Source organism: Balaenoptera acutorostrata, chromosome 1 (assembly GCF_949987535.1).
Source record: "Balaenoptera acutorostrata chromosome 1, mBalAcu1.1, whole genome shotgun sequence".
In the NCBI taxonomy this organism is placed as follows: Eukaryota; Metazoa; Chordata; class Mammalia; order Artiodactyla; family Balaenopteridae; genus Balaenoptera; species Balaenoptera acutorostrata.
The window spans coordinates 82,853,914-82,880,218 of NC_080064.1; the positions used below are offsets into that span (position 1 = coordinate 82,853,914).

At 38.7% G+C, this 26,305-nt stretch overlaps 1 protein-coding gene and 1 pseudogene across 1 annotated transcript; both read left to right on the forward strand.

Annotated features, from left to right (window-relative positions):
- The first annotated feature begins 783 nt into the window (after positions 1-783).
- On the forward strand, positions 784-23,365 carry DR1 (down-regulator of transcription 1). Its single transcript, XM_057558634.1, has 3 exons — positions 784-1,745; positions 12,302-12,465; positions 19,739-23,365. The coding sequence occupies exons 1-3, from the start codon at positions 1,526-1,528 to the stop codon at positions 19,883-19,885; spliced, it is 531 nt and encodes a 176-aa protein (XP_057414617.1). The 5' UTR covers positions 784-1,525; the 3' UTR covers positions 19,886-23,365.
- On the forward strand, positions 7,583-8,830 carry LOC130709424 (protein C19orf12 homolog; annotated as a pseudogene).
- Positions 23,366-26,305: the final 2,940 nt, after the last annotated feature.

Below are 26,305 nucleotides of genomic sequence, written 5' to 3' on the forward strand. Positions count from 1 at the left end.
AAAAATCAGAGTTAAGATACTTTAACACACTTTTTTTCCACCTCATCAGAAGCCAGTGTGCAATACACCATGAAAAATGTCTAAGCTGGAACCTTGTAATTTGGCTCACTGTACACTACGCCTTTCCACTACGTTGGATCTTATTTCTAGTTTCCAGCTTAGCTATTAGTAGTGGCTGGTAGGGCAAGTCACTTCTCTGAATGTTTCATTTCCCATAAAACCAGAAAATGGGTGGAGGACCATAGAGAGCTTTGAGCCGAATAACGTCTATTAGATATCATCAAAAGCTTTTTCCTCCGGACGATGCAAACCCAGGCACACGGGGTTCTGCTTTGCCCGCATCCCACTCCCGAGCCTAGGCTTCGTTCCTCTTCCTTTCAACCTCAATTCGGGCTCCTGAAGGTTAGCAAAGAGTTCTTTTAACGAAATCCAGCGCTCCTTTGTCTCCAAACTTAGCTAGGAAAGGATTCCGAGGCCTCAGCTGGCTGGGAGAAGGTAGTGGCGGCGATCCACCCTCGCCGGGCCACCCACCCCAACCCGAGTCTGGCGCCGAAACCCCGGCGCGTGCTTGGGGCTCCCCGGTACCGCGAGGCGCGCGCTCGCCCGGCCACTGTCCCTGGTAAACGGCGGGATGCCAGGACGCGTGCCGGGACAGCGGCAGGCGGAAGCCGCTGGCGGAGAGGACGGGCGGTTCCCGCCAGCACGGGTGGGGGAAGGGCGGCAGCCACACCCGGAAGTCGGTCTGGAAGGGAGGGGGGAACATGTGGGGGCGAGGCTTCCGGTAGCGCAAAGGGTATCGGGAGAGGCTTCCAGCAAACCTTCTCTGGCCTCTGGAGGGACGGACCACCGTTGCCGCGGCTTTGGCTTCTACGATCTGCGTTCGGGCTAAACGGCCACAGCGGCGCCACTGCCGCTCCCCTTGCGCCTGGTTCTGACCGTATTTGTTCCCCGGAGGCCGCCCCGGTTACAGCAGCGGCCGCGGCCGACATGTTGTGAGGCGGCGGCGCGGGTGTCTCAAGGATGGTTTGGCTGAGGCGGCAGCAGCGGCTGCTGGCGGCGGCGGCATTGGCAGCGGGGGCTCCGGCTCTGTAGAGCCCAGCCCGCTGGGTGTCCGCCCTGTACCGCGGCCAGACCAGTGCCCCTGGACCTTGCCTCTGCTCCGGCGCCTTTGGGGAACGGTTAGGCGACAGCGCACGCCCCTCAGAGGAGACACGAAGGGGGTTCTCCAGTGCTCAGATTTCCGGACCACCTAGCCTTCCCCTCTCCGACCTGGGCAGTGCTGTCCCCAGAATCCTCAGCCCCCCCTTCCCCCAAATTTGCTCCCAGCCTCGCCCTGAATCTTTCACACACGTGGGTGTTCCACGCCCTCTCGAGCCAACCCCTCGCCCCTTAATTTTCTGCACCCTCTTCTCAGAGCGCCCCCCGGATTGCTCTCCGAGGGCAGCCTTTTGAAAAATCTTCGTGGAGCAGTGGACCAGAACTGGGGAGTTTTCAAAAGTCGGGGCGCGAGAGATAGGAAGGTACGATGGCTTCCTCATCTGGGAACGATGATGATCTCACTATACCCAGAGCTGCTATCAATAAGATGATCAAAGAGACTCTCCCCAATGTCCGGGTGGCCAACGATGCCCGGGAGCTGGTGGTGAACTGCTGCACTGAATTCATTCACCTTATTTCTTCTGAAGCCAATGAGATTTGCAATAAATCGGAAAAGAAGACCATCTCGCCAGAGCACGTCATACAAGGTAAGTGGTATGTGTGGGATTTTGTTTCAAAGAGGGGCCGGGGACAGACTGCTAATCGCGTGACCCGTTCATGTCAAAAGCCTTCAGTCCTGTCCCCTGGTTAGTACTGATAACTTAAAAAGCTGCGCGGGCATAGAGGCAGCCGGTACCTTAAAATCCCTGTGTAATATTCTCGTGGTGCTTTTCAAACAGCGAATGCAGGTAAGGGTTGCAAACGATTAGGTCAGCTAACATCCCCCCAAATAAGGTAGTAGCAGCGATCTCAATTTACAGCCAGGTAAGCCCAAGCAACAAGAATTTTGCCTGCCTGAAGTGGAACCTAGACGTGACAACTGAGAAAGTGCCTGCCTAAAGTGGAACCTAGATCATGACAACTGAGAGAGGAACCCAGAAGTTCTGCCTTGGAGAATTAGAATTCAGACCGGAAGTTCAAGCATGAGTGCCACCCGACCTTTTCACCAGTGTAGAGGAAAAGATGAATTTTCAGAACACAAGTAAAAATATTCTTAACGTGCATGTTCAACATTGTAAAGTTTATTAGTGTTGGATAGAGAGAGTATATTTTCTCCTTTAAAAATGGTTTCATGGTCCTAACGTTCATCAACAAGTTGCCAAAGCACTCCAGTTCTATTCTGTAAGAAAAGGGGCAGTGTTCTTTAATCTTCCTTCCCCTCCTTCCTTCCTTTCTTCCTTTTTTTCTGTAGCTTGCTTTGTTCCATGAGATAGATTTTTACAGCTTGGGTTGAAAGATTGTGAGAGATGTTTTTCATGGAATATTTCCCACTTGTTTCCTGCTGTCATCCCCATTTAGATGTAAACACTTCAGCTTTTATTGAACAGCAGTTCTGAAAGTTTAACAGTTTCTTCTCTCATCTTGGAAAGGATTTAGTTCTGTTAATAGGGATTTGGGGGGCCATATTCTGATGGTTTGTTTCAGGGGTGGGGAGACATTTACTAGTCATAATGTTTTGGGAAGCACTTCCTGTGACTTGTACATATACTCTTATGAAAAGGTTGCATTCTATTTGAGGTGATAACTTGCTTTTTATAATAACCCAATTAAAATTCTAACAATTTCTTGATTGCTTTCGAAGTCAGAAAAAAAATCATGGTTAATTTAATTTTGGTAGGCAGGCGGTTGTCTACCATTTTATTTTTAAAATTTAACTTTTTAAAAGGTGACTTCCCTGTTATTCTGAAGTAGAGGACACATCTGCTCATATTCACCATATGCAGTATTTTATGGTCAATATTGACAAAAGGATTAAATGATTCATTTTTGATCCTTAATGATGTGTAGGAGGTAGATTTAAAACATACTCTGCCATTTCCATTTCAGTACATAAGGAGAAAAAAAATCCCTAGGAAAAAGTATATTTGATTTTAAAGCTAGTGTTTTTTTCTACTTGTTTGGTGTACTCTGGCAAGTAAAATGAAAGCCAAGTTGTCTATGTTTCCTCTTGTGTTTTTATTTTTACATTGTATGTGCAGTTGTTGTCACAAGTCTTTCACAAGATTATCCAACACAAATAGCTGTAATTTCCTTTTACAACTCATAAAAGAGAAAAAGGATCTTTTATCAACATTGTCCTTCTAATGAAAATTGCAAAAGATTTCAAAAGGATCTGCCTAAACATTTGTTTACACCACAGAAGTGGGGATCATTCCAAAAATCTAAAAACACACTACAATCTGTCTTCTTGGGCAGAGTTTATTCTTTTCTAGGATATATTTAGATTTCTGATTGACATGATGGAAGAAAAGTGCAGCTGTAGTGAACAGTATGCTAAACAGCTCGACTTTGGAATATGCTAAATTCAGTTTAACATATGAGTCAAAAACTTACAGTGAAAGCATTGTCCTTGTGTACTGAGAATGATTTATTAATTAAAAAAAAATCATGCATTAACCTGCTACAGCCTTATAAATTTACCTTTTTTTTTTTCTTTTTAACATTGCCTTTGTTAAGTGGATAAGGACCTACATTTTAGCCCCAAATTCTCCCCAGTTAGGGGAATAGATTTTATACATTTTTAATCTCATATTGATATCATATTGCTTAATCATTTAAAGAAACTTTTGTCCTGAGTGATTAAAATTTTTTAAAAGAAATCCTTAAGGTGTGTATTTTTTTAGGTGTTTAAAGTGTGTGTTTATAGACTAACTCTGGAAAGCTGGGTATGACATTTTTTATGCTGTTCTGTCAGTGTTGATTATTTAAGAATGTAAGATATAGCCAAGTGGAATAATGTACGTTTTAAAGTGGTTTGATTTTCACATGTTGAAGTTTGGATTTTTTTAGTAATAAGTTTAATGAACTAAACTTTGCTTCAGAACATTTCACTTGTTCACTTGCCACTTTGCTTTACCTTGTCAGGGCATATTAAGCATTTGAGGCAGTTCTGTAAAATGCATGCAGAAGTTAAAATAATTTTACTGCCAGTAAATCTGAAATTATATAACCTAGTTAAAATTTTAAAAAATTATCTAAATATTTTGCTTATTTTTAGTTTAAGAACACGGACTTTGATTGAAGATCACATACACACAGCAGAGGGAGTTCTAAGCTTATAAGGTGTTCCTTTTATTTCGTTGCTGGGTTTCTGTGAACACATATCTTTAAATGAGTACTAACATGTTCTGTTGCATTATGGAAAGAATTGACATTGAGAGTTAGGAGCTGCAGGTTCTGTACTGGAAAGTCTGGCCTTAGGCAAGTCTGTTAACTAAGGTTTTCCCATTTATGTATAAATAATACTTAATGGTTTCAGGTATAATTAGCAATTACTGAGAATCTGTCAGGATTGATAAACTTACATGAAATATGCTACAATAAATAATAATTTAAAAACTTTATAGTGATACTGATTGAAACATAAAGCTGAAAGTCTGTTATGTTTAACCTTACATCATGATGCCATTTGTAAAGCCAAAGCGTAAATAAGAATATTTTAAGTATACTATTTTATTTCTGCATTTTAAATCTCTTGCTACATTTTTTTTCCCTCATGTTTTTGAGAATAGTAACTGAAAGTAGTGAAAGTTTGAAAAAGTCTCCGAGGATTCACTTCTTCAGCAGTTATGTTGCTCCAAGCTGTATGTTGAAGGACTTTTTAAAAAAAAATTATAATCCCTCTCACACTGGTACTTTGGTAAAATACAAAAAAAAATGGATCACTAGAAAAACAAAATGAAATTTTTTTTAAAAAAATATTTATTTATTTACTTATTTATTTTTGGTTGTGTTGGGTCTTCGTTTCTGTGCGAGGGCTTTCTCTAGTTGCGGCAAGCGGGGGCCACTCTTCATTGCGGTGCGCGGGCCTCTCACTATCACAGCCTTTCTTGTTGCAGAGCACAGGCTCCAGACGCGCAGGCTCAGTAGTTGTGGCTCACGGGCCTAGTTGCTCCGCAGCATGTGGGATCTTCCCAGACCAGGGCTCGAACCCGTGTCCCCTGCATTGGCAGGCAGACTCTAAACCACTGCGCCACCAGGGAAGCCCAAAATGAAATTTTTTGATATGCATTCAATAGAAATAAAATTACCTTGTCAAATTGCTATGAAGTTTCTCTTTTTTTCCCCAGCTTTTTGAAATATAATTGACATATAGCATTGTGTAAGTTTAAGGTTTACAGTGTAATGATTTGATGTGTGTATATATTATGAAATAATTACCACAATAAAATTAGTTAACACAGCCGGCACTTCACATAGTTACAGTTTTGCTGTGAAGGTTCTTAAAATGCTTACTTTGAATTTCCGTACTTAACTCATTGCAGACCCTTACAGGCATTTCTGGCACAAGTCCATGGACCACACTTTGAGAATCTTGCTCTAAAGCCTAAACCACCGTCTGTTTTGGAAAGTGGATGTGGAGTAGTTTTGAAATCAGAGGATCTGAGTGATTGCAGAGAAGTTGTAATAATAATAAGAATGATATTGTATTGCCTAAATAATCATCCATACTGAAATTTTTTTCTGAAGGGACATGTAATTTACATTGCACAATTTATCACCTAATCAGGTGCTTTTCAAGTTAGGATTTTACTGTTTTCTTTAAAACTGATATGTCTTTTGTTTTTGTTTTCCTTCTGCCACCCAGCAGTTACTTTTGAATACTACTGTGTACTTGGCACTGTACTAGATACTGCTAAGGATATAAAGATGAATGATATTTGATTCTTGCTCTGCCATCCGTCTCTCATTGTTGTCCCAGATTCCCAGGAGTGGTGATACCATAGAGGGCATGATTCTTAAGGGTCTTTGTCAGGCCAGTAAGCCAAGAAGTCACTTTGGCCTACATCCTCTTAATGTATTTTAAGTTAACTACATCACCTCCATACCTCCATCACCGAACATACAAACAAAAGGAAATAGAGAAATTAGAGAATGCTATTTTTTATATTTTAGTTTTTTTAAATGAAAAGCATGCATTATGCATTTGAAGTATAAAGTAATTCACACAAATTCATGTCATAACAAAACTTTTGAGGAGTACGTCATTTTTGGTAAAATATAAGATATGACTGTATTAAAATTGTTGGTTGGACATTTTTACCTTTTTTTTTTTTTAAGTAGTTGTCTTAATATCTGTCTTTCAAATTGAAAAAAACATGCTAAATTTTTTTTTTTTTTCCTTAATATGCCATGCACTTTTCTGGGTACAGTTTTAAGATAGATGGCAGAGGGTAGCAGACAGGCTTCTGAAAAATAAGTGATATGTGTTTTATCCACAAATTTTAAAATATATATATTATTATTTATTTTTTTGGCTCTTACTCTGAGATCCTTAGAGTGAGGGCCATCAATAGTCCATAAAATCCCTTTGTACAAATTAGAAAAAGGCACTCCTTCCATGTATTAATTTTGTATCCTGCAACTTTACTGAATTCATTGATTTGCTCTAGTAGTTTTCTGGTGGCATCTTTAGGATTTTCTATGTATAGTATCCTGTCATCTGCAAAAAGTGACAGTTTTACTTCTTCTTTTCCAATTTGGATTCCTTTTATTTCTTTTTCTTCTCTGATTGCCATGGCTAGGGCTTCCAAAACTATGTTGAATAATAGTGATGAGTGTGGACACCCTTGTCTTGTTCCTGATCTTAAAGGAAATGCTTTCAGTTTTTCACCATTGAGAATGATGTTTGCTGTGGGTTTGTCGTATATGGCCTTTACTATGTTGAGGTAGGTTCCCTCTATGCCCACTTTCTGGAGAGTTTTTATCATAAATGGCTGTTGAGACACTCCTTCCTTAAAAACCTTTACTACCATCTGCCAGAAAAAGTGCTATAATAAGCATACAAATCTATGATGTTTACAGTATGAATGGCTCTCCTCAGATATGCTGCTGTTGTGCACTGAACCACCTGCACAACTGTTAACTGATGGCCCTGCTTAGGAGCCATTTTCCTTATCCTTTAAGATTCTCCTTTATGTAAAATGGGGATATTATTACTACATGATAACAGATGATGTAAAATATCCCCGTTTAGAAAATGCTGTATCCAGTTACTCATATCCGTTAGCCAAAATGTGTTTAAAATTAAGATTAAAGTCAACGCAGTTTTGAAATTAAATTTATGGCTGCTCCTGTTGAACCATTTTATTGAGAGTGCAGTGTTTGTACTCAGCATTGAGAGTATAGCTGTTTCAATAATATTAAATATTAACCTTGGATTTACTTGCAGTTTTTTTTTTTTTGAAAACAGTGTTCTCAACCTTAGATGTTTTTAAAAGTGAGTTTTTTGTTTTTGTTTTTTAATTTTTAACCCAAGCCCTCCATGGTTTAAGGTAGATTGGATTGAAGTTTTTAATGTCTAGTAATTCATGACATTTTGAAGAGCTGTCTCTCAAGTGTATTGATTTGTTAATTTTGTAAATTTAATATACTTGTTCATCTTGAATTTAATGGTGTGATAATGCATAGCTATACGTTTATTTAGGCCCTGTATACTTACTAGCATACTCTTAAGTGTAAGAGAAAAGATAAAGATGAATGAAAAAAGTCCCCACGCCTGCCAGTCTGTGACCTCGCGACGCCGCCTCCGCAGGTCTGCTGCGATGCCCGTCGCGGGGGAGGACATCATGAGGCTCCTGTGCTCCGTCTCCGAGGAGAGGAAACTGCGGGCGGCCGTCAAGCACTCCGGGAGGGGTGGCCTGGTCACAGGGGCCGTGGCCTTCGTTGGTGGTTTGGTGGGCGGGCCACCAGGACTAGCCGTTGGGGGGGGGCGTCGGGGGTTTGTTAGGCGCTTGGATGACAAGTGGACAGTTTAAGCCAGTTCCTCAGATCATAATGGAGCTGCCACCTGCCGAGCAGCAGAAGCTCTTTAACGAAGCCACTGCCATCGTCAGGCACCTGGAACGGACGGACGCCGTGCAGCTGACCATGCTGGTCGTGGGCAGTGAGGCCCTGCAGCAGCAGCTGCTGGCGACGCTGGCCAACTACGTCCCCAAGGAGCTGCGGGCGGAAGTGCAGTGCGACGACTAGGCCTCTGCTCCGGGAAGCGGGGTCCATTTAGATGATTCCCCCCGACTCATGGAAGGTGACTGGGGAGCTGCAGGAAGCCCCACATCATCAGAATATTACCCTAAGCTGTAGCGAAGTCTCCTGCTGGAGAGGCTGGGGCTGTGCTAAATCATGTTCTGGAAATTATTTGAGAAGATGCCGTGTTTTGTGGCTGTGTGCACCTGTGTGCCCTGACAACCCTTCAACTGGGAAGCTGGTGAACAGTAAAGCCGTGACTGCTGCCACGTAGCGGCAGTTTTCTGAATCTACTCTCGCTCACACACGAGCTGGAAGAAGGTCTTCACGTTTAGCCTCCTCATCTCATCACGAGAAGATGATGCCTGTCCAGGCAGCCCTTGCCCGACCACCCTCCCTTGGGACCTTGGGGCTGTCCCCTGCTGGAATCATGTTTACCTCTTGAATGCCCCTTCCCCACCCAGTGACTTCTGAGTGGCCTCAGGGAGGGGGCAGTCGGCCTGCTGAGTGAAGCCACAAACGTCAGTGGCACCCAGCCCCTCCCCCAGTAGCTGCCCGACTGGGCTCTCGCCCTCCCAGGGGCTTGCTTTCCCCATCTGAAAAGTCATAGTAGTTCTTGAGTGCTTTTTTTTTTTATAAATAAATTTTTTTAAATTAATTAATTAATTTATTTTTGCTGTGTTGGGTCTTCGTTTCTGTGCGAGGGCTCTCTCTAGTTGTGGTGAGCGGGGGCCACTCTTCATCGCGGTGCGCGGGCCTCTCACTGTCGCGGCCTCTCTTGTTGCGGAGCACAGGCTCCAGACGCGCAGGCTCAGTAGTTATGGCTCACGGGCCCAGTTGCTCCGCGCCACCAGGGAAGCCCTTGAGTGATGTTTTTTAAATTAAATATTTTCAGTAAAATTATTCCCCTTTCTGAAGTGGTAGAATTATAAACTATCTCTAAGAAATGTGTCCACCCTAAATTTCCCCTAATACTGTTTTTGCTTTGCTTTCAGAACCACAACTTGACTAAGTGTCATCAAACTACAGTAAATGTTTTCTGAACAACAACAACAAAAAGATGAATAAAAAAAATAAAAGATGAATAATATGTCCAAGTTAGTTAAGGGACTCTTACACGTTAGACACTGTGTTGTTAAATGCCTTAGGTTAATCACTTGTTGATTCCCACAATCCTTAAAGTATTAAAAATATAATAGTGAATACTTAATTTTGCTCCTTCTGTGGGCCAGCCTCTGTTCTTAGCTCTTTGTTTATATTCATTTATTCTTCACAGCAACCTGATCTGATGAGATGTAGGTACTGTTATTCCTGTTATTCTTGTTTTAGAGGAACAGAGGTGAAGGAACTTACCCTGACTCACACAGCTAATATGAGGCAGAGCTGGGAGTCAGTCCCTGTGGGGCTGCATGCTTAACCACTATAGTGCTTCTGGTTGTAGGAAGATATTATGAAATAGATGCTGTTTTCATTTTAGAGATGGGAAATTGAAGCTTAGAGATATTAAGCAACATATCCAAGGTTATACAAATACAGTGACAACCAAGTTCCAAATTCTAAGTCTATCTTATTTCAAAAGGGGGAGATTACTTCTGTCTAGGAGGATCAGGCAAGCTTAATTTGAAGATATAGTTTGATCCAGGCCTTGAATGAATTACTGTCAGCACGAATGTGGGAAACTGGTGCCTGTTGGGAAACATTGAGCAGTCAGGTTTAGCAAAGTATGCAGGGATTTAATGGCAGAAATAAAGCTGGAAAGGTAAGTGGGGCTAGATCCTGGAGAACCTTGTTGTAGGACTAAGGAAATAAGACTTTTCTTTAGAATAAGAAAATAAGACTTTTCTTTAGAATGTGGTGGGACACCTTAAATCATTTACTGATTTCTTTTGGTACTATCTCCAGCCAGTATTATTGAAAATGCACTACTATGCTTGTGCCTTTAAAAAAGAGAAAAGACGGACTTCCCTGGTGGCACAGTGGTTAAGAATCCACCTGCCAATGCAGGGGACACACGTCCGAGCCCTGGTCCTGAAAGATCCCACATGCTGCGGAGCAACTAAGCCGGTGTGCCACAACTACTGAGCCTGCGCTCTAGAGCCCATGAGCCACAACTACTGAAGCCTGCGCGCCCAGAGCCCGTGCTCTGCAACAAGAGAAGCCACCGCAATGAGAAGCCCGCACACCGCAATGAAGGGTAGCCCCTGCTTGGGGCTTCCCTGGTGGCGCAGTGGTTAAGAATCCGCCTGCCAATGCAGGGCACACGGGTTCAAGCCCTGGTCCGGGAAGGTCCCACGTGCCGTGGAGCAACTAAGCCCGTGCGCCACAACTACTGAGCCTGAGTGCCACAACTACTGAAGCTTGCGTGCCTAGAGCCTGTGCTCTGCAACAAGAGAAGCCACCCAATGAGAAGCCTGCGCACCGCAACGAAGAGTAACCCCCGCTCGCCGCAACTAGAGAAAAGCCCACACGCAGCAACAAAAACCCAACGCAGCCAAAAAAAAAAAAAAAAAAGAGTAGCCCCTGCTCGCCGCAACTAGAGAAAGCCCGCGCGCAGCAACGAAGACCCAATGCAGCCAAAAATAAATAAATTTATTTTAAAAAAAAAAGAGAGAGAGAAAAGATAAAACTTTGGCTTCTAGCATTGACACTTAAAAAATAATGTCTGTCAATTCAAGTAAAAAATTCAGGCTGCCTAATTTTCACTTAATTTCCTACTATACTCCAGACTCCTTGAGGCCAGGGATTAGGTGGTGGTTAATTTGGTAGACAGAACTCAGAATAAGAATAATGTCTTATTGAAATTTGGGGGGGACAAGGAGAGGGTCTGTAAGTTAATTAAAATTCAAGGAATAGCAGTCTGCTTTTTGGCATCACATTATTTCTAAAGACGGTTGATGAAAACAGCTTAATATATGAAATAAGTAAAGTTGTAAGTCATTCAAAATGCCTTAAAAACCACAACTTACATGGGAATGTAGATTTTAAAGGTATATTTGGTATTCTTGAAGAGCAAATTTTTAAAGTTGGAACTTAGGGCATCTTTACTGAGGGAGTCTGGCTCATCATAGTTGTTGAAAGACTGTAAGAACTGATGAACTAACTTAAGTTCATTTACTGTGTTTTTCACCACCTATATTTCATCATTGGCTCAGAAGGCAAAATATGATTTTGGGGCCTTAGCATTTAGAAAACTATATGATTTTAAATACCGTGAGCCAAAAGGAAATTTTATGCTTTGTCTTTCTGGATTACAGAAGACCTTTTTTTCTTACAAATTTTTCTTCTAAATGTGAAAAAATAAAGGGAGAGAATTTTTTGTTAATGTTTCTTCTATCCTTATAGTCTTCCTTTATCCCAGTTTTTCTGCCATGTCATTTAAAATATTTTTATAGTGTTTCCTGTTAAGTTTTATTTTCAAGGGAAACTTTGGTTGAATATAAATGCTGAATTTCATAAGCTCTTTCCACCAGTATTTCTTAGACTTGGCAGTTTGAGTGTCTTTGCTAAAAATACTAGTTTCCTGTTGGTATATTAGACAAAAGAACTTATCTATTCTTTCATCTTATCCTGCTGAAAGTTAGAGCATGTGTTACCAGCCTACTTTTTCTAAGCTAAATAGTACAAAATATGTTTTATTAACAAATATATTCCAAATATTTGCTTTTTTTGTATTCTTTGAGAAAGTGATGACTTAATGGTTGATTTACTATGAGTGGTATAGGAAAAATGTTTTCTTACTAAAACCACATGTTCTTACATTGGACTTTTTTCTTCCTCCAGGAAATGCTTTGGTTTTTAAAAAATTAGAAAGAAAAGGAAAAGTGAAGGCCAATGCCTTGAAATGTTCCTTAAGTTTTAACTAATTTGCCATCTAATATTAAGAAAGTTTGATAAAATATTTTGTCTTAGCCATACCAATGATTGTTGTGCAGCTATAAAATAGGTAAAATTATTAGAAAGCAACAACCTTCCCCTCCAACCCCCAGCCCAAAACCCTCACCAAACTTAATGTTCCATAGGTGAGAGAAAAAGTTGTGTTTTACCACTTTTTCATGTTTTCATATTTTCATTTCCCCAGCACTAGAAAGTTTAGGCTTTGGCTCTTATATCAGTGAAGTAAAAGAAGTCTTACAAGAATGCAAGACAGTAGCATTAAAAAGAAGAAAGGCCAGTTCTCGTTTGGAAAACCTTGGCATTCCTGAAGAAGAGTTATTGAGACAGCAACAGGAATTATTTGCAAAAGTAAGTAACACGTTTTAAATTATTTTCATCTGAATCTGACCCTTTTTGCTAACAAATCATACTGGTTTCTAAAATCATTTCCTTAGTCAACATACGTACCCCAAAATTTTTCTTTCTCTGGCTGATTGATCATAGAGTCTGATGTTAGGTCTGGCTAGTTTTTTACTTTATATAAAAGCAAATATTTGCAGCAGCCTGTTTTCTGAGGAGAACAACTCCAAATAACTACTGAGATTTTATTTTGATGTTTTTTCAGGCAGAATGGCCATTTAAAAGCATGAAAAGTATACCTAAACATTCTTAAGATTTAAAATGATAGACTAGTGAGAAAATATTGTATCACATTTTTAGATGAATGGCATATAAGAAAAATCTGATTAACATCTACTTTGTAGTTAAATTAGGTCTTTAATACACCTTTAAAACATTCTAATCTTAAAAACTTTGAAGGGCCAGTGGAGCAGAGAAAGGGAGAAAACTTTTCTCCTTGCTTGTCACAGTTCTAATGTCCAGTCTGTGAAGGATTAGCAACAAGTACTAATATCCCTTTATTTTTTAAGCAAGGAGGGGACCACAGGGAGCTGGGACTGAATGGAATTTGTGGCTAGCCTCTTAGAATTTCCCCAATGTTATCTCTGTACCATCTTCTGGGCCTGCCTTGGCCCATCCTTAGAATCCTGGGTACCTTCTTCATTCCCTTCCAGTACCCCTTGGTGTCAAAATAGAAGCAAGCTCTGTAATACATTTCGGAGCCATCCTCTGTGGAAGATCATATTTTCCAAAGATGACTGCTATAGTATATCTCACCCCTCGTGTTCTCCCTATGGTTCACTGTGCCTTGGTGTTATAGCAGAGGCAACAAAGGCTGGCAGCATTTATTACCTAATAAAAAAAAATACCTAGGGATGAGGATAAGGGGATGCAGAAGCCCACACAGCACAGCTTCCACATGGAGTGAACAGACACTACAACCAGTATGCACGCATACCCCATGCTGATGGCAAAGACCAACACAAAAAAGCTTTCCATCAGTCCTTTCCACTCAGGCATGGGATGCAACGCCTAGAATACCTACAGGTATGTAGGGCAAGAACAAGAGGAAGAAATTGAGAGAGAAAAATTGGCGTTTCCTTCTTCTCTACCAGTTTCCTTGAAGCTGGGGAGAAGACAGTTACAGAGTACAGTGATTCTTTTTTTTTTTTTTTAACAGTGATTCTTGAATGTGACTGAATATTTACTCCACATAAGACTGAGAGCTTAATAACCTGATTATTAAGAATGCAAATCACTGTTCAAGGCAAAATTTATCGGCTGGGGCTGAGGTACCTTAATGGCATTTTTACCTTCTCTTCTCTGTACCTCCTCCCCACCTACCCTGCAAAGGCAGGGGCAAGGAATTATGAACTTGAAAATTTATGATAACAGCTTAAAAAATAATCCATTCCATTTTTGGGTACTACTAAAATGCTCAGATTGCTCAAGCAAACTGTCTATATGTAAATACTTTTTTGAAATAAAGCATTTGACTGACTTTCCAGTGGGAAGATCTTGAAAGATAGACCTAAATCGTTGGGCCAGAGGTTGTTCTGTGGCAAAAAGGATGTAAAATATGGAGTGTTTCAGTTCCATAGAGATACTTATTTCATCATGGGAATAGAGCTGTGTGGTCATTTATAAATGTCTGTCCCTACCATTAGTCTGTAAGCTCCCTGAGGGCAGGACCCATTATTAATTGTATCTCTAGCACCCACCTAACATGGTAACTAGCACAGGGGGAGTATTCAATAACTATTTGTTGAATGGATGACTGAGTTGGGTTGGTAAGTCAAGGAAGCACAGAACTCTAGGGGTAGAAGAGACTTTTGAAAATCATTTACTTCAACCTTGATCTTCCAAATTACAATTCTGAGGTTCGAGGAGGTTAAAGAACATATTCACCATTATTAAAAAAAAAAGAGGGGAGAAGGTGATGTTGCTTTTTCCCTACAAAGTTCTGGCTTCTCATTTGAAATTGAAAGACAGGTTTGGTTTGAATAGAAGAGGTAAGAATTGCTACCAGTTACTGTAATTACCATTAGAACTGGGAAATACCATTTTAGGTCATCTCTTCCAGATTAGTACCATAACTGATCTCTTTGCAGTCATAACAACCAGTTTGGTTTATATTTAAAAGCATTTGAATTTTAAGTGTTATCAAGCACTAGACAGCAGATACCATTTAAACTAATAAGGAAGATAAAAGCTTACCAACATTTGAGTTCTAAACATGTGTTAATCATGTTGCCAAGTAATTTACCAGTATTATTTCATTTAATCCTCAAAACAACCTATGAAATAGGTGCTAAAGTGGAAAAGCCTTTGAGGCAGGCATGAGCACATGCAAACAGTGTTATAATCCATATGAATATGAGGTACCAAATGAGGAGTGATAATTTTTTTTAAAAGCTAATGGCAGACTTCCCTGGTGGTTCAGTGGTTAAGAATCTGCCTGCCAAAGCAGGGGACATGGGTTCGAGCCGTGGTCCAGGAAGATCCCACATGCTGCGGAGCAACTAAGCCCGTGCACCACAACTACTGAGCCTGCACTCTAGAGTCCAAAAGCCACAACTACTGAGCCCATGTGCCACAGCTGCTGAAGCCCGTGCGTGTAGAGCCTGTGCTCTGCAACAAGAGAAGCCACCGCAATGAGAAGCCCACGCCCTGCAATGAAGAGTAGCCCCTGCTCTCTGCAACTAGAGAAAGCCCGTGTACAGAAACGAAGACCCAACACAGCCATAAATAAATAAATAAATTTATTTAAAAAAAAAAAAAAAAGAGGCATGCAATAGCATGATGTCAAAAAAAAAAAGCTAATGGCTATTATTTATTGAGTCTCTACTATTGCAGATCACCTACAGGGTGCCAAAGGAAATATTTGATAAAAGGAAAAAGATGCTCTGCTAAATACTTTATATACTTTGCAGAGTTCTTAATGAGTAATACAAATTTTACTATGCCCATTTACGCCTTAAGAAACAGACTCAGAGATAGAGAAGCTTGCATGAGATCAGATCATTTGTTCTACAGATATTTATTAAAGTCTTCACTATTTACCCGATATAGTGTTAGGTGCTAGGCTTCTAACAGTATAAAAAAGAGACATGGTTCCTATCATTATGAAGCTTAGTACTGGGAAGGATTGACTTAAACAAATGAAAGGGTAAGTACCTTTTGACTCCAAAACCTGTGCTCTTTCTACAATACTGTGCTAATATTCTAGCCACCATTTTGTTTGCTTAAATTTATTTTGGAACTTTTAAGTGAAATGAACATGCTTTATCATTTCTAGGGCAAAAAGATGAATGAAAAATAACTGACTGACTGCCATATCTGTCTTCAGCTCTCTACCCTTGTCATCTGTTTTGTTTTTTTCCCCTTATCTCCCTTCTTTCTTGCCCTGACCTATAGGTGAAAATACCCTAGTATTTCTTTGCTATTGTGAGAAAAATCAGAAGAGAAGTAAAATTATAGCAGCCGCTTAGTACTTTTCCTAGAGCATAAAGTACTTTAGTCTTAAATATAAAAGGAACTGATAAATTATTATAACATCTTTTTCATAACTTTCATTTCACTTAATCATTTAGACTTTATTTTACATGCCAACACAATAGCAGCCTCATTTGAAGCTATCTTTCACTGTTAGCAGCAAATATTTGAAAAGGAGGTAATCTCTAATATGTTGAGATTAAAGTTAGCTGTAAATTATAAATGAGTTATTTTAGTGTGTGGAAGTGGGAAACTTAAAACACAATGAAAATCTCCAGAAGAAGTGAATTAGGAAGTATATGCCTACTTACTTCTCTTTCACTCTTCCATTTTAGAAGGAAAATACTTGGGATGGATTGGGTGAGAAGCAAAAGGGGAAAAAAGAAAGCAGAATAAATACACTGAAATTTTTAATTTGTGGAAATGAATACAAATAATATTTACCAATCAACATTGATTTTAAAGACACTGGAATGCTTTTATGTTCAGAGAGAAAAGTATGGGTGCTGATTTGGGGTGATGATACCTAAAAGTCAGGTTAAATTTTTAGTGTAACCAGTACATGTCTTTGTAGATCATTGAGCAAACTACAAGGTAAAGCAACTTTGCAGTAAGACCTGTGTAGAGACTTGAAATTATTTGCATTATCTTTTCTGTGCCACAAAATTGTATCTATTTATAGTTGATTAGGCCACAGAGTAGGTATTATTAAGTTGATTAAATCGATATATTTGATTTGCCCTACCATTTTCAAGTATTTCCTGTGAAGCGTTCTTAGTCTATTTTGAACTCTGGGTATTCCTGCCATAAAAGTAAACATGCCTGTGTGTTATGGAAATATTTTCTATATTTCTTTATAAAAATGGGTAGAAGTAGTTACTAGAATACCTGGTCTTTAATTTCCTAAACAAACACAAAAAACGTTTTTGTTTTGTAGGGAAGGTATAATATAGGTATATTAACAGCTGTATTATGAGGTTGACTAGTCTCATGAAGAATATATAAAGAGATGCCCAAGTACAGAGATATCACATTAGATTTTAATGATATAGGAGTGTGCCACTTACTAAGCAATTATCTCAGCATGAAACCCTCCTTTCTATGTTCCGCTTTGAGACTGGGCCCAGTACTCTGCAAACCACGTTTCTGTTTTCTAGCTGACTTCTTTAGACTGTGCTGCCAGTAGGGGGCTCTAGAGGGAGATTACAGGGCTGGGTGGAAGAAGGGACATGTTCCTTTCTTTTACTTTCAGTTGGCTTCAAGTTCCTTTGAGCAACCCACCAATGCTTCACCCTGGCTGCATCATTTTTTTCCTGTAGTGGGAACTGAATCTGGTTTGCAGTTTCTCTAATACAGAGGCAGCCTGAACATGCATCCCCTTCCTCAAGGATTTGGGTCTCAAACCTTGAGGCTCTCCTCTAAGCTCAGAGATGGTAGTAGTACCAGCCAATTTATGCCCCTTCTTCAGAAGTCTAAGTTTCATTTCCATGGGTTGCTCCTCTAAGCTTCCAAGTTTTAAAAATCCCAGCCTCTTCCCTTGTTTCCCCCAGTTTTAGGGTTGGTGGCTGCTTCCTGTAGTTGCCACCCACATATCTTAGTGTTCATTTCTTGCCTTTTCAGTTACCTAGTTACCACCTTTATACTTGGTTAATAGTCTTTTATATGACATTCTCTCTATTTCCCTAACTAGTGTAACTTCTGTCTCCTGATTAGACCCTGAATGATACTGGAAGGAATCAGGAACAAACTTAATGGAGAAACTAGTATTTCAGTTTGACTTGAAGGAAGAGTGGAATTTCAGTAGGTGAAAATCAGATTTCAAATAGAATGACTATCAGCATGAGTAAAGGTAGCAAAAATGGGAGGGTATGATGTGTATTTAGAAAACACTTTATGTTTATCTAGGGGTTTTTTTGGGTTTTTTTGGAGCACAAAACAAATGTTTTGAAAGAATATTAGAGAAATACATTGGGGCAGACAGTAATTTGGAGGGTCCTGAACTCTAGGCTGAGAAATTTGGACTTAATTGGTAACAATTAAATGATTTTTTTTTAAATTACAGATTAAACAAATTTATTTTATTTAATTAATTTATTTATTTTTGGCTGCGTTGGGTCTTCGTTGCTGAGCGCAGCTTTCTCTAGTTGCGGCAAGTGGGGGTTCCTCTTCGTTGCAGTACACGGGCTTCTCATTGCGGTGGCTTCTCTTGTTGCAGAGCATGGGCTCTAGGCGCCCGGGCTTCAGTAGTTGTGGCACGCGGGCTCAGTAGTTGTGGCTTGCAGGCTCTAGAGCGCAGGCTCAGTAGTTGTGGCACACGGGCTTAGTTGCTCCGAGGCATGTGGGATCTTCCAGGACCAGGGCTCGAATCCATGTCCCCTGCATTGGCAGGCGGATTCTTAACCACTGCACCACCAGGGAAGTCCCTAAATGATTTTTTTTTAAGTGTAGTAATTCTCCCCTAGGAATGTTTGGATAATACATTCATGACAGATTATTAAGAAAAGTTAAGAACGTATATGGTAAAATCTTAAGGTTATGCTGAGCCTCATTGTTTTCCCACAAAACATTCATCCAGTCAGAAACTACTGGGGGCCTGTATGTTGGGAATGCAACAATGAATATGGAAACATTTTCTATTCTCCACTCTAGTGGAGAAAAAAGATGTATACTCACGTAATTAGAGAACAAAATGGGTAGGTATGGGAATGCATAGAGAATTACAGAATATGAAAAAGAGCAGAAAATGTGACCTAGAAGGACCAAGAAAAACTGAAAACTGATGTGTGTATTAAATGATGACTAGCAAGTGGCCATTCATAAAGGAGGGTATGAGCCAGGCTTAAAGAATAATTCTGAGAAAAGACAGAAATGGAGAAACAACATTGTTTTGGTAAACTCTAATGGGAAATTATATGATCTTTTCAAAAACAGGTTCATTTTTCCCTTCTTGGTGTGGTTTTTCTGCTAATGGATGAAATTAAATTGGGAAGGAGCCTTAGCTCATGCAGTAGGGCATGTAATGCATATGTATGCATCTTGGTTTCTCAAATCCTGTGGTGGTTTTTATAGAGGATATTTCAAATGAATGGATTTTAATTATCCCACTTAAATTCAGTACTGGATAGATAATTTTCACTAGTGTGTATGTGGGAATGGTATGTTCTTCGTGTGTACCTACGTGTGTATTTACAGAGAGAGGGGAGAGGGACAGAGGAAGAAAGAGATGTATCTATAGAGTAGGGAACTGTAATAGAAACTTAAAAAAAAAATCAAGGTAGCTAGTGCATTCACGTACAGTACTTTTCCCTAACAGAGGTATTGTACTAGCAAACTTTTAAGCCACAGAAATAATTTTTAGATTGCAAGTGTTTACGTCAAAATTATGAGTTAAGAGGACAGAAGAATCAAGTGAAACAAAAGAGAGAGAAACACAGGGAAAAGGAACCAAAGAGTGAATGTTGTGATTTTTCTTTAAACTTTTTTAGGTTCTTCAGTTGAACCATTATGTAGCATAAAAGGAAACTTTTATTGAAAATTTTTATGGAAACTTTTGGAAACTCTCCTTAAGAGAATTGAGAAGAAGCAATCTCTAATTATATTTTCTTATAGAGTTCATGTTGTCCTGATGTACAACAACTATATCGTGGTTGGAAAATATCCAAATTTGATAATGACTAAGTTTATGAAAGTGTGCATGTTATAGGTTTTTAAAAAAATTACTATTTTTTTTAATGTTTTTTGTGTTTAGGCTAGACAGCAACAAGCAGAATTAGCCCAACAGGAATGGCTTCAAATGCAGCAAGCTGCCCAACAAGCACAGCTTGCTGCTGCTTCAGCAAGTGCATCCAACCAGGCAGGATCTTCTCAGGATGAAGAAGATGATGATGATATCTGAAATTCACCAGCTGAGTTTCTATTTCCTCTATAAATGTTTTTCCCTGCACAAGAAAACAGTGAAAGAAATGCTTATCTGTAATTTTGTATGCATCTTGGTGGACTTGCCATTGGTATTCTAGGGATGTCTGCCGTTAAGTTTCATCTATTGTGTGCTATTCATGTAAAAACTGTCTCTTCGAACTATTGAAAATTTAAGGCTCAGTATAATATCAATTTTGACTTTTTAATGATGTTTATGAAATTTTAGATAGCAGTGAGTCCTTCATTTGATCAATAAACAGTGTTACAGAAAACTTCAAGTTTATAAAAATACAGTGAAATTTATACAGAAGCTCTAAATCTTCATTTGCATTTCCTCTGCCCTTTTAACTAAACTAAAAATTGGGAATTTTAAATTATTGGGGGGGAGGTGCTATGTGATGCAGTAGATATTAGATCAGGCTGGTGAAAAAACAAAGAGTTCAGTTCTGTAGTATTTGGATTTTTTCTCTTTTAAAATGAGTATATATACAGGCACTACATATATATGCTCAGATAAATATACTTGTTTTAAAAAGTCTCAAACAAGACATTCAAAAACTAGGATGAGTATGTTCAGTAGTAGTTGTAAAATTTGGTAGGTTATGTTTTGATTTTGTTTTTGTTTTATGTAGAGGTAAAAACTAAAGTTTTATTATAGCATAATTCATCTTGAGCTACACTATTACATTTCAAAGACTGTCCCGTTTTGAGGACTGTCATGATTCTTAGTATTTCACTCCAATGATTGTTAATAGTATTACTTGCTTAGTCCATCCATGTTTATTGGAACTTGTGAAACAATTGCTTAGGTTCCGTTGGTTTAACTAAGGTTCATGAATATTCAAACCTTTGCTGGGGGAAAGAAATGAAAGTTAATGAGCATGCTTGCTATAAGACGGATTTTTTTGTAATTTAACTTGTAGTCATAGTTTACTTATTGTTTGTTTTTAGCATTACTTTTACAATTTCTTGACTAGATGGCCTAGAGTGTCCAATGCTTCCTTTTGAAATGGCATCATTGTCTCCATAATAATTGAGCTTTAAAAAATGATTGTTTTTGTTTTGTTTAAGAAAGTGTATCATAATTGATCAGCCCTATATGAAACATAGTTTCAACCTGCTCATTACAAGGGAAAAGCTTTAATTTGGTTCCAATAAATAAAGTATGGTAGTGATTTTTATAGGAATCCAGTGTGTTGAAGAACTGGCCTATTGTTTGTATTTTGAAAACAGAATGGAAAGCCACTTAGGATAGTATGAAGTAATCTAAATTCCTATGTCAGTTGCCAAATCATTTAAATTTGTATATTCACCAGGTCTAAAGATAGATTGCAGATGCCAGGATTCCAATTTTAATTGAAGAGCTAAATAAGTAAAGTTTACAAGTATTAGATTTCTTAATGATCATATTTTGCAGTTTTAGAAAAAGTGAAATATTGTCATACATTTATTAAATACACTTCTTCCATGCCACAACTAAGTGAATCTTGCTTAATGTTTTGAGTTGAAGTTGGTATTGAATCCATGAAGTGCATTTGGACAAAATAGAAGGGATTGTTTTTTTAAAAGTTTAAGTACCAAAGGTAGTCTAGTCTAAGAAATAATAAGTTAATAAGTGTTGGCTTTTCTAACGTGTACTGTAACATCCTTATACTTTCTATTTTAAGTATATCTGTTTCTTATGTAAACAACTTAGATATTTTTCCATACTTTTTTTTTTGATGCAGAGTTCAGGTTAATTAATATTTTACTGCATCTGATAATGTATTATATGTTTGAATCCTAGTGACTTTTCATTTTGACATTCTTGTGATTTTCATATGCTGTATTCTTCAAGCAATAAAATCTGATGTGTTTTATAAATTGTTTTTATATTTAATGATCTATATAGATTAATGGCATGAGATTTCTGTTATTACCATTTTTACTAGTTTCAAGAATCCTAGGCCCAAAAGACATTTTGATCATTTGGTATATAGTACTTGACTTTCTCCTCTGTTTGCTGTTATTTCAGAAAATGTGGTTTTACTTGTATTTTTGTAATTTACAGTCCTAGGGTGCAGGCATAACGGAGCTAATTAAGCAGTATTTTACTCTTATCTTATTTTTTAGCAGTTAACTATTACATTCTGTTGAGATTTTTTAAATCCTTTGGAGAGAGAAACAAAATCTTTACGGTTTTTGAGAAATAAAGTTATTGTTTAGTAAGTATTTTCCCCACCTCCTTGAATGTATGTCTTTTTCAGCAGATTATCAGATAAGTGTTGAAAAGGCATCAATTTTTAAATTTACATATACCATACATGTAAGTACATAAATAAGGGTTTTCACAAATTAAACATACTCATTTTGCCAGCCCTCAGATCAAGAAACAGAGTGTTATGAACACCCCAGAATCTCTCCTTTTGCCCCTGTCTCAGCACTATCTTCTTCTTCCTCCACAGAAGTAACTACTATTCTGACTTCTAAAATCAGTTTTGCCTGTCGTTTATTTTATGTAAATGCAGTCATACATAATACACTCTTTTTTTGCTCATCATTATATTTGTGAGTGATTGGTTTCCTGATGCCACTGTAACAAAATATCACAAACTTAGTGATTTAAAACAACACAAATGTATTCTCTTGCAGTCCTGAAGATCAGAAGTCCAAAATCAGTTTCATTAGGCCAAAGCTGAGGTTGGTTCCTGAATCTGGAAATTAATTGTGAGTGGAAAATCTGTTTCCTTGTCTTTTTTTCAGTTTCCAGTGTCTGCCTATAATCCTTGGCTTGTGGGCTCTTCCTCCATGTTCAAAGCTTCTGCTTTTATCATCACATCATCTTCTCTTGTTCTATAGTCAGATATTCCTCTACATCTACATTTAGGGCCCACCTGGATAATCCAGGATAATCCCCCATCTCAAGATCCTTAATTTAATCATACCCACAAGGTCTCTTTGGTCATATACGGTAACATTTACATGTTCCAGGGCTTCAATCCTGGATATCTTAGGAGGCTATTACTCAACCTACTAGAGTGAGATTCATTCATATTGTTGCATGTATTTGTAGTTCATTCATTCTCATTGCTGAATAGTATTTCATTATCTATTTTTATTATATACAAAATTTATCCATTCTACCATTGATGGGCATTTGAGTGGTTTCTAGTTCTGGGCTATTATGAATAATGCTGTGGAGAACATTCTTATACTTGTATTTTGGTGAGTGTATATATGCATTTCTGTTGAATATATACCTGGGAGTGGAGTTGTTGGGTCATGGGGTGTGCATATATTTGGTGTTCAGTATGTACTGTCAGTTTTCCAAAGTGTTTGTAAGAAGACACCATTTTAATGTGTACTATAATAATGAATTACTTTAATGGTCTAGTGGCTTGAGAATGTTAATGAATTTCTCGAAATTCTTAAATTATACCAAATGAGTTATACTTGCTACAGCAGGTCTGTTATTTAGTATGATAGCAAGAGGAAAATAAAGCAAAAGTATTTGTTCTTATTATTGACACAGTAGTATTATGCATTCATTAGATTATGGCTCCTCAGAAGAAATGCAAGTTTTAGGTAATCATAAGCAGTATGTTGAGTTTAAAAATAGTATGTTGTCAGGCTTCCCTGGTGGTCCAGGGGTTAAGACTCCACGCCCCCAATGCAGGGGGCAGGGGTTCAATCCCTGGTCAGGGAACTAAGATCTCACATGCTGTGTGGTGCGGCCAAAAAATAAATAGATAAAACAAAGTAAAAATAGCATGTTGTAGAAAATCCATGACTTAACTTTTTAATTGAAGTAAAAATTTTTTTTGTTACAACTTTATTTGGTGACATAGATATTTCCTCTTATCCAAATGGCCACTGGGAAGAATTATCCAATCCAGATAGGATAGGCGCCTGCCTTCCACTGGCTTCATGTGGTTTTTTTTTTTCCTTCTTCTCTGTCCCTAACACCTTGTCCCCCTCTATTTTTCACCTTGCCGCATGGCATAGAGTTTCATGGGTAGGATTGGCCAGGGTGAAGAGAATGGCAGCGTAAATGTAAATAGCCTCCTCTCACCTACCCCCACTTGTCACAAAAGCATCACCACTGATCCTTGTCCTGTTTCCACAAAATAAAAGACCTACCCTTAGCATAAGTGCTTAGTTTTTTTTTGTTTTTGTTTTTTTTTTTAAAAGGTTAGACTTTATTTTACTACCCAGATTCTATTTTTGTTCCCCGGGAATTGTTAATGAGCTTTGCTGGTGACAAATCTCTCTCTTTTTTTAAAATTTTATTTATTTATTTATTTTTGGCTGTGTTGGGTCTTCGCTTCTGCGCGAGGGCTTTCTCTAGTTGCGGCAAGCGGGGGCCACTCTTCATCGCGGTGCGCGGGCCTCTCACTCTCGCGGCCTCTCTTGTTGCGGAGCACAGGCTCCAGATGCGCAGGCTCAGTAGTTGTGGCTCACGGGCCTAGTTGCTCCGCGGCATATGGGATCCTCCCAGACCAGGACTCGAACCCTTGTCCCCTGCAGTGGCAGGCAGATTCTCAACCACTACGCCACCAGGGAAGCCCATAAGTGCTTAGTTTTGCTTTTTCCTGTAAAAGATGTAAATGAAAAGAGAAAGTAGGGAATCAGAGGAGGTAACTTTTAATTTATGATCAATTTCTACCAGAAATCAAGCAACTTAGTAAAACCTTAGAACAGGATCTTAGAACAAGATTCTCAACCCAGCATTATCGGCATTTTTGGCCAGTTAATTCCTTGTTGTGAGAGGCTGTCCTGTGTCTTGTGGGAAGTTTCGCAGCATCCTTGGCTTATATGTACTGGATGCCAGTAGCAACCACTGCTCTCCACCCCATTGTAACCACTTAAAAATGTCTCCAGACATTGCCAAATGTCATCTTGGGTTGTGAAATCACCCCCTGTTGAGAACCACTTTCTTAGAACATCCAGGTTTTTACTTTTAGGATAGGGTACTAGGGGAAAGACTGAAACTGAACCTCTGTTGGAAGCAAAACATGAATGATGTCGGTAGAAAAAGACAAAAAGAAACAAGGTGATTTGGAGAGAATAGGCCCAGGATTAAAATGTATTTCCAGAAAGGTCAAATCTTAAAGGTGGCTCTTAACTTCACATCTGCTGACTCCTGCACCCCCTAGGACTCTAAGTCCAGTTCTTAGAAATTTACCTCCTTGATGTTTTTCACTCAGAGATCCTAGCCACACCCAGATTAAGGTAGATCAGGTATACTGTTTCATTACTATATATATCTTTTAACAATCATGATTTTTTTAAATGTTTTTATTGTTGTTAACTATACATATAAGATTTACCATTTTAACCATTTTTAAGTGTTCAGTTCAATGGCATTAAGTGCATTGTTATTGTACAACCATCACCGCTGTTTTCAGAACTTTTTCATTATCCCAAACTGAAACACTGCACCCACTAAACAATAACTACACATTCTTCTCTCCACCCAGCCCCTGGTAAGTATTCTGTTTTCTCTAGGTACCTCATATAAGTGGAGTCATACAGTGTTTGTCTTTTTGAGTCTGACTTATTTCACTTAGCATAGTGCTTTCAAAGTTCATCCATGTTGTAGCATGTATCAAAACTTCATTCCTTATTAAGGGTGAATAATATTCCATTGCATGTATACGCCATATTTTATCTATTGATCTGTCTATGAATGGGTTGCTTCCACCTTTTGGCTACTATGAATAATGCTGCTGTGAACATGGTTACGAATACCTGTTTGGTCCCTAACAAGCATGATTTTTGAGTGTACTGTATTGAGAACTGAAAGGAAAGCAGTATAATATGAATGCACATATATATAAAGACAATTTATAACATGATAGGGACTTCCCTGGCGGTCCAGTGGTTAAGACTTTGCCTTCCAATGCAGGGGGGTGTAGGTTCCATCCCTGGTTGGGGAGCTAAGATCCCACATGCCTGTAGCCAAAAAACAAAACATAAAACAGAAGCAATATTGTAACAAATTCAATAAAGACTAAAAATGGTCCACATGAAAAACATCTTAAAAAAAAAATTTACAACATGGTAAATGTGACATGAACAAAGGGAACCAACACTTTTGGTACTAGATCTTTATGTATGTTATTTCATTTTCTCATCACCTCTGTAAGAGTAGGTAACGATAGTCCAGAGTGGCAAACTGGTAACATGGCTATACCGTTAAATATAGTAGACATACAAGCTGCAATATTTTATTTCATTTGTGAAACTTAATGTCTTATGCATAATGTTGTGAGTGTGGAAAATAATATAGTCCATGGTTATTTCTTTTCAATTTCATCTTATCTAGTATGTTTCTTGCTTTTGTTATACTTTTATATGAGTAGCACTTGTTTGTCACCAACAGGGAATTAGTAGTGGAGCTAGAAAAAGAATTGTC

What these genes read in the sequence shown, in the direction of transcription:
- DR1 (XM_057558634.1), top strand. Translation starts at nt 1,526, where the DNA reads ATGGCTTCCTCATCTGGGAACGATGATGATCTCACTATACCCAGAGCT. An exon ending in GCCAGAGCACGTCATACAAG is followed by an intron (nt 1,746 to 12,301) that starts GTAAGTGGTATG and finishes TCATTTCCCCAG; the next exon opens with CACTAGAAAGTTTAGGCTTT. An exon ending in AACAGGAATTATTTGCAAAA is followed by an intron (nt 12,466 to 19,738) that starts GTAAGTAACACG and finishes TTTTGTGTTTAG; the next exon opens with GCTAGACAGCAACAAGCAGA.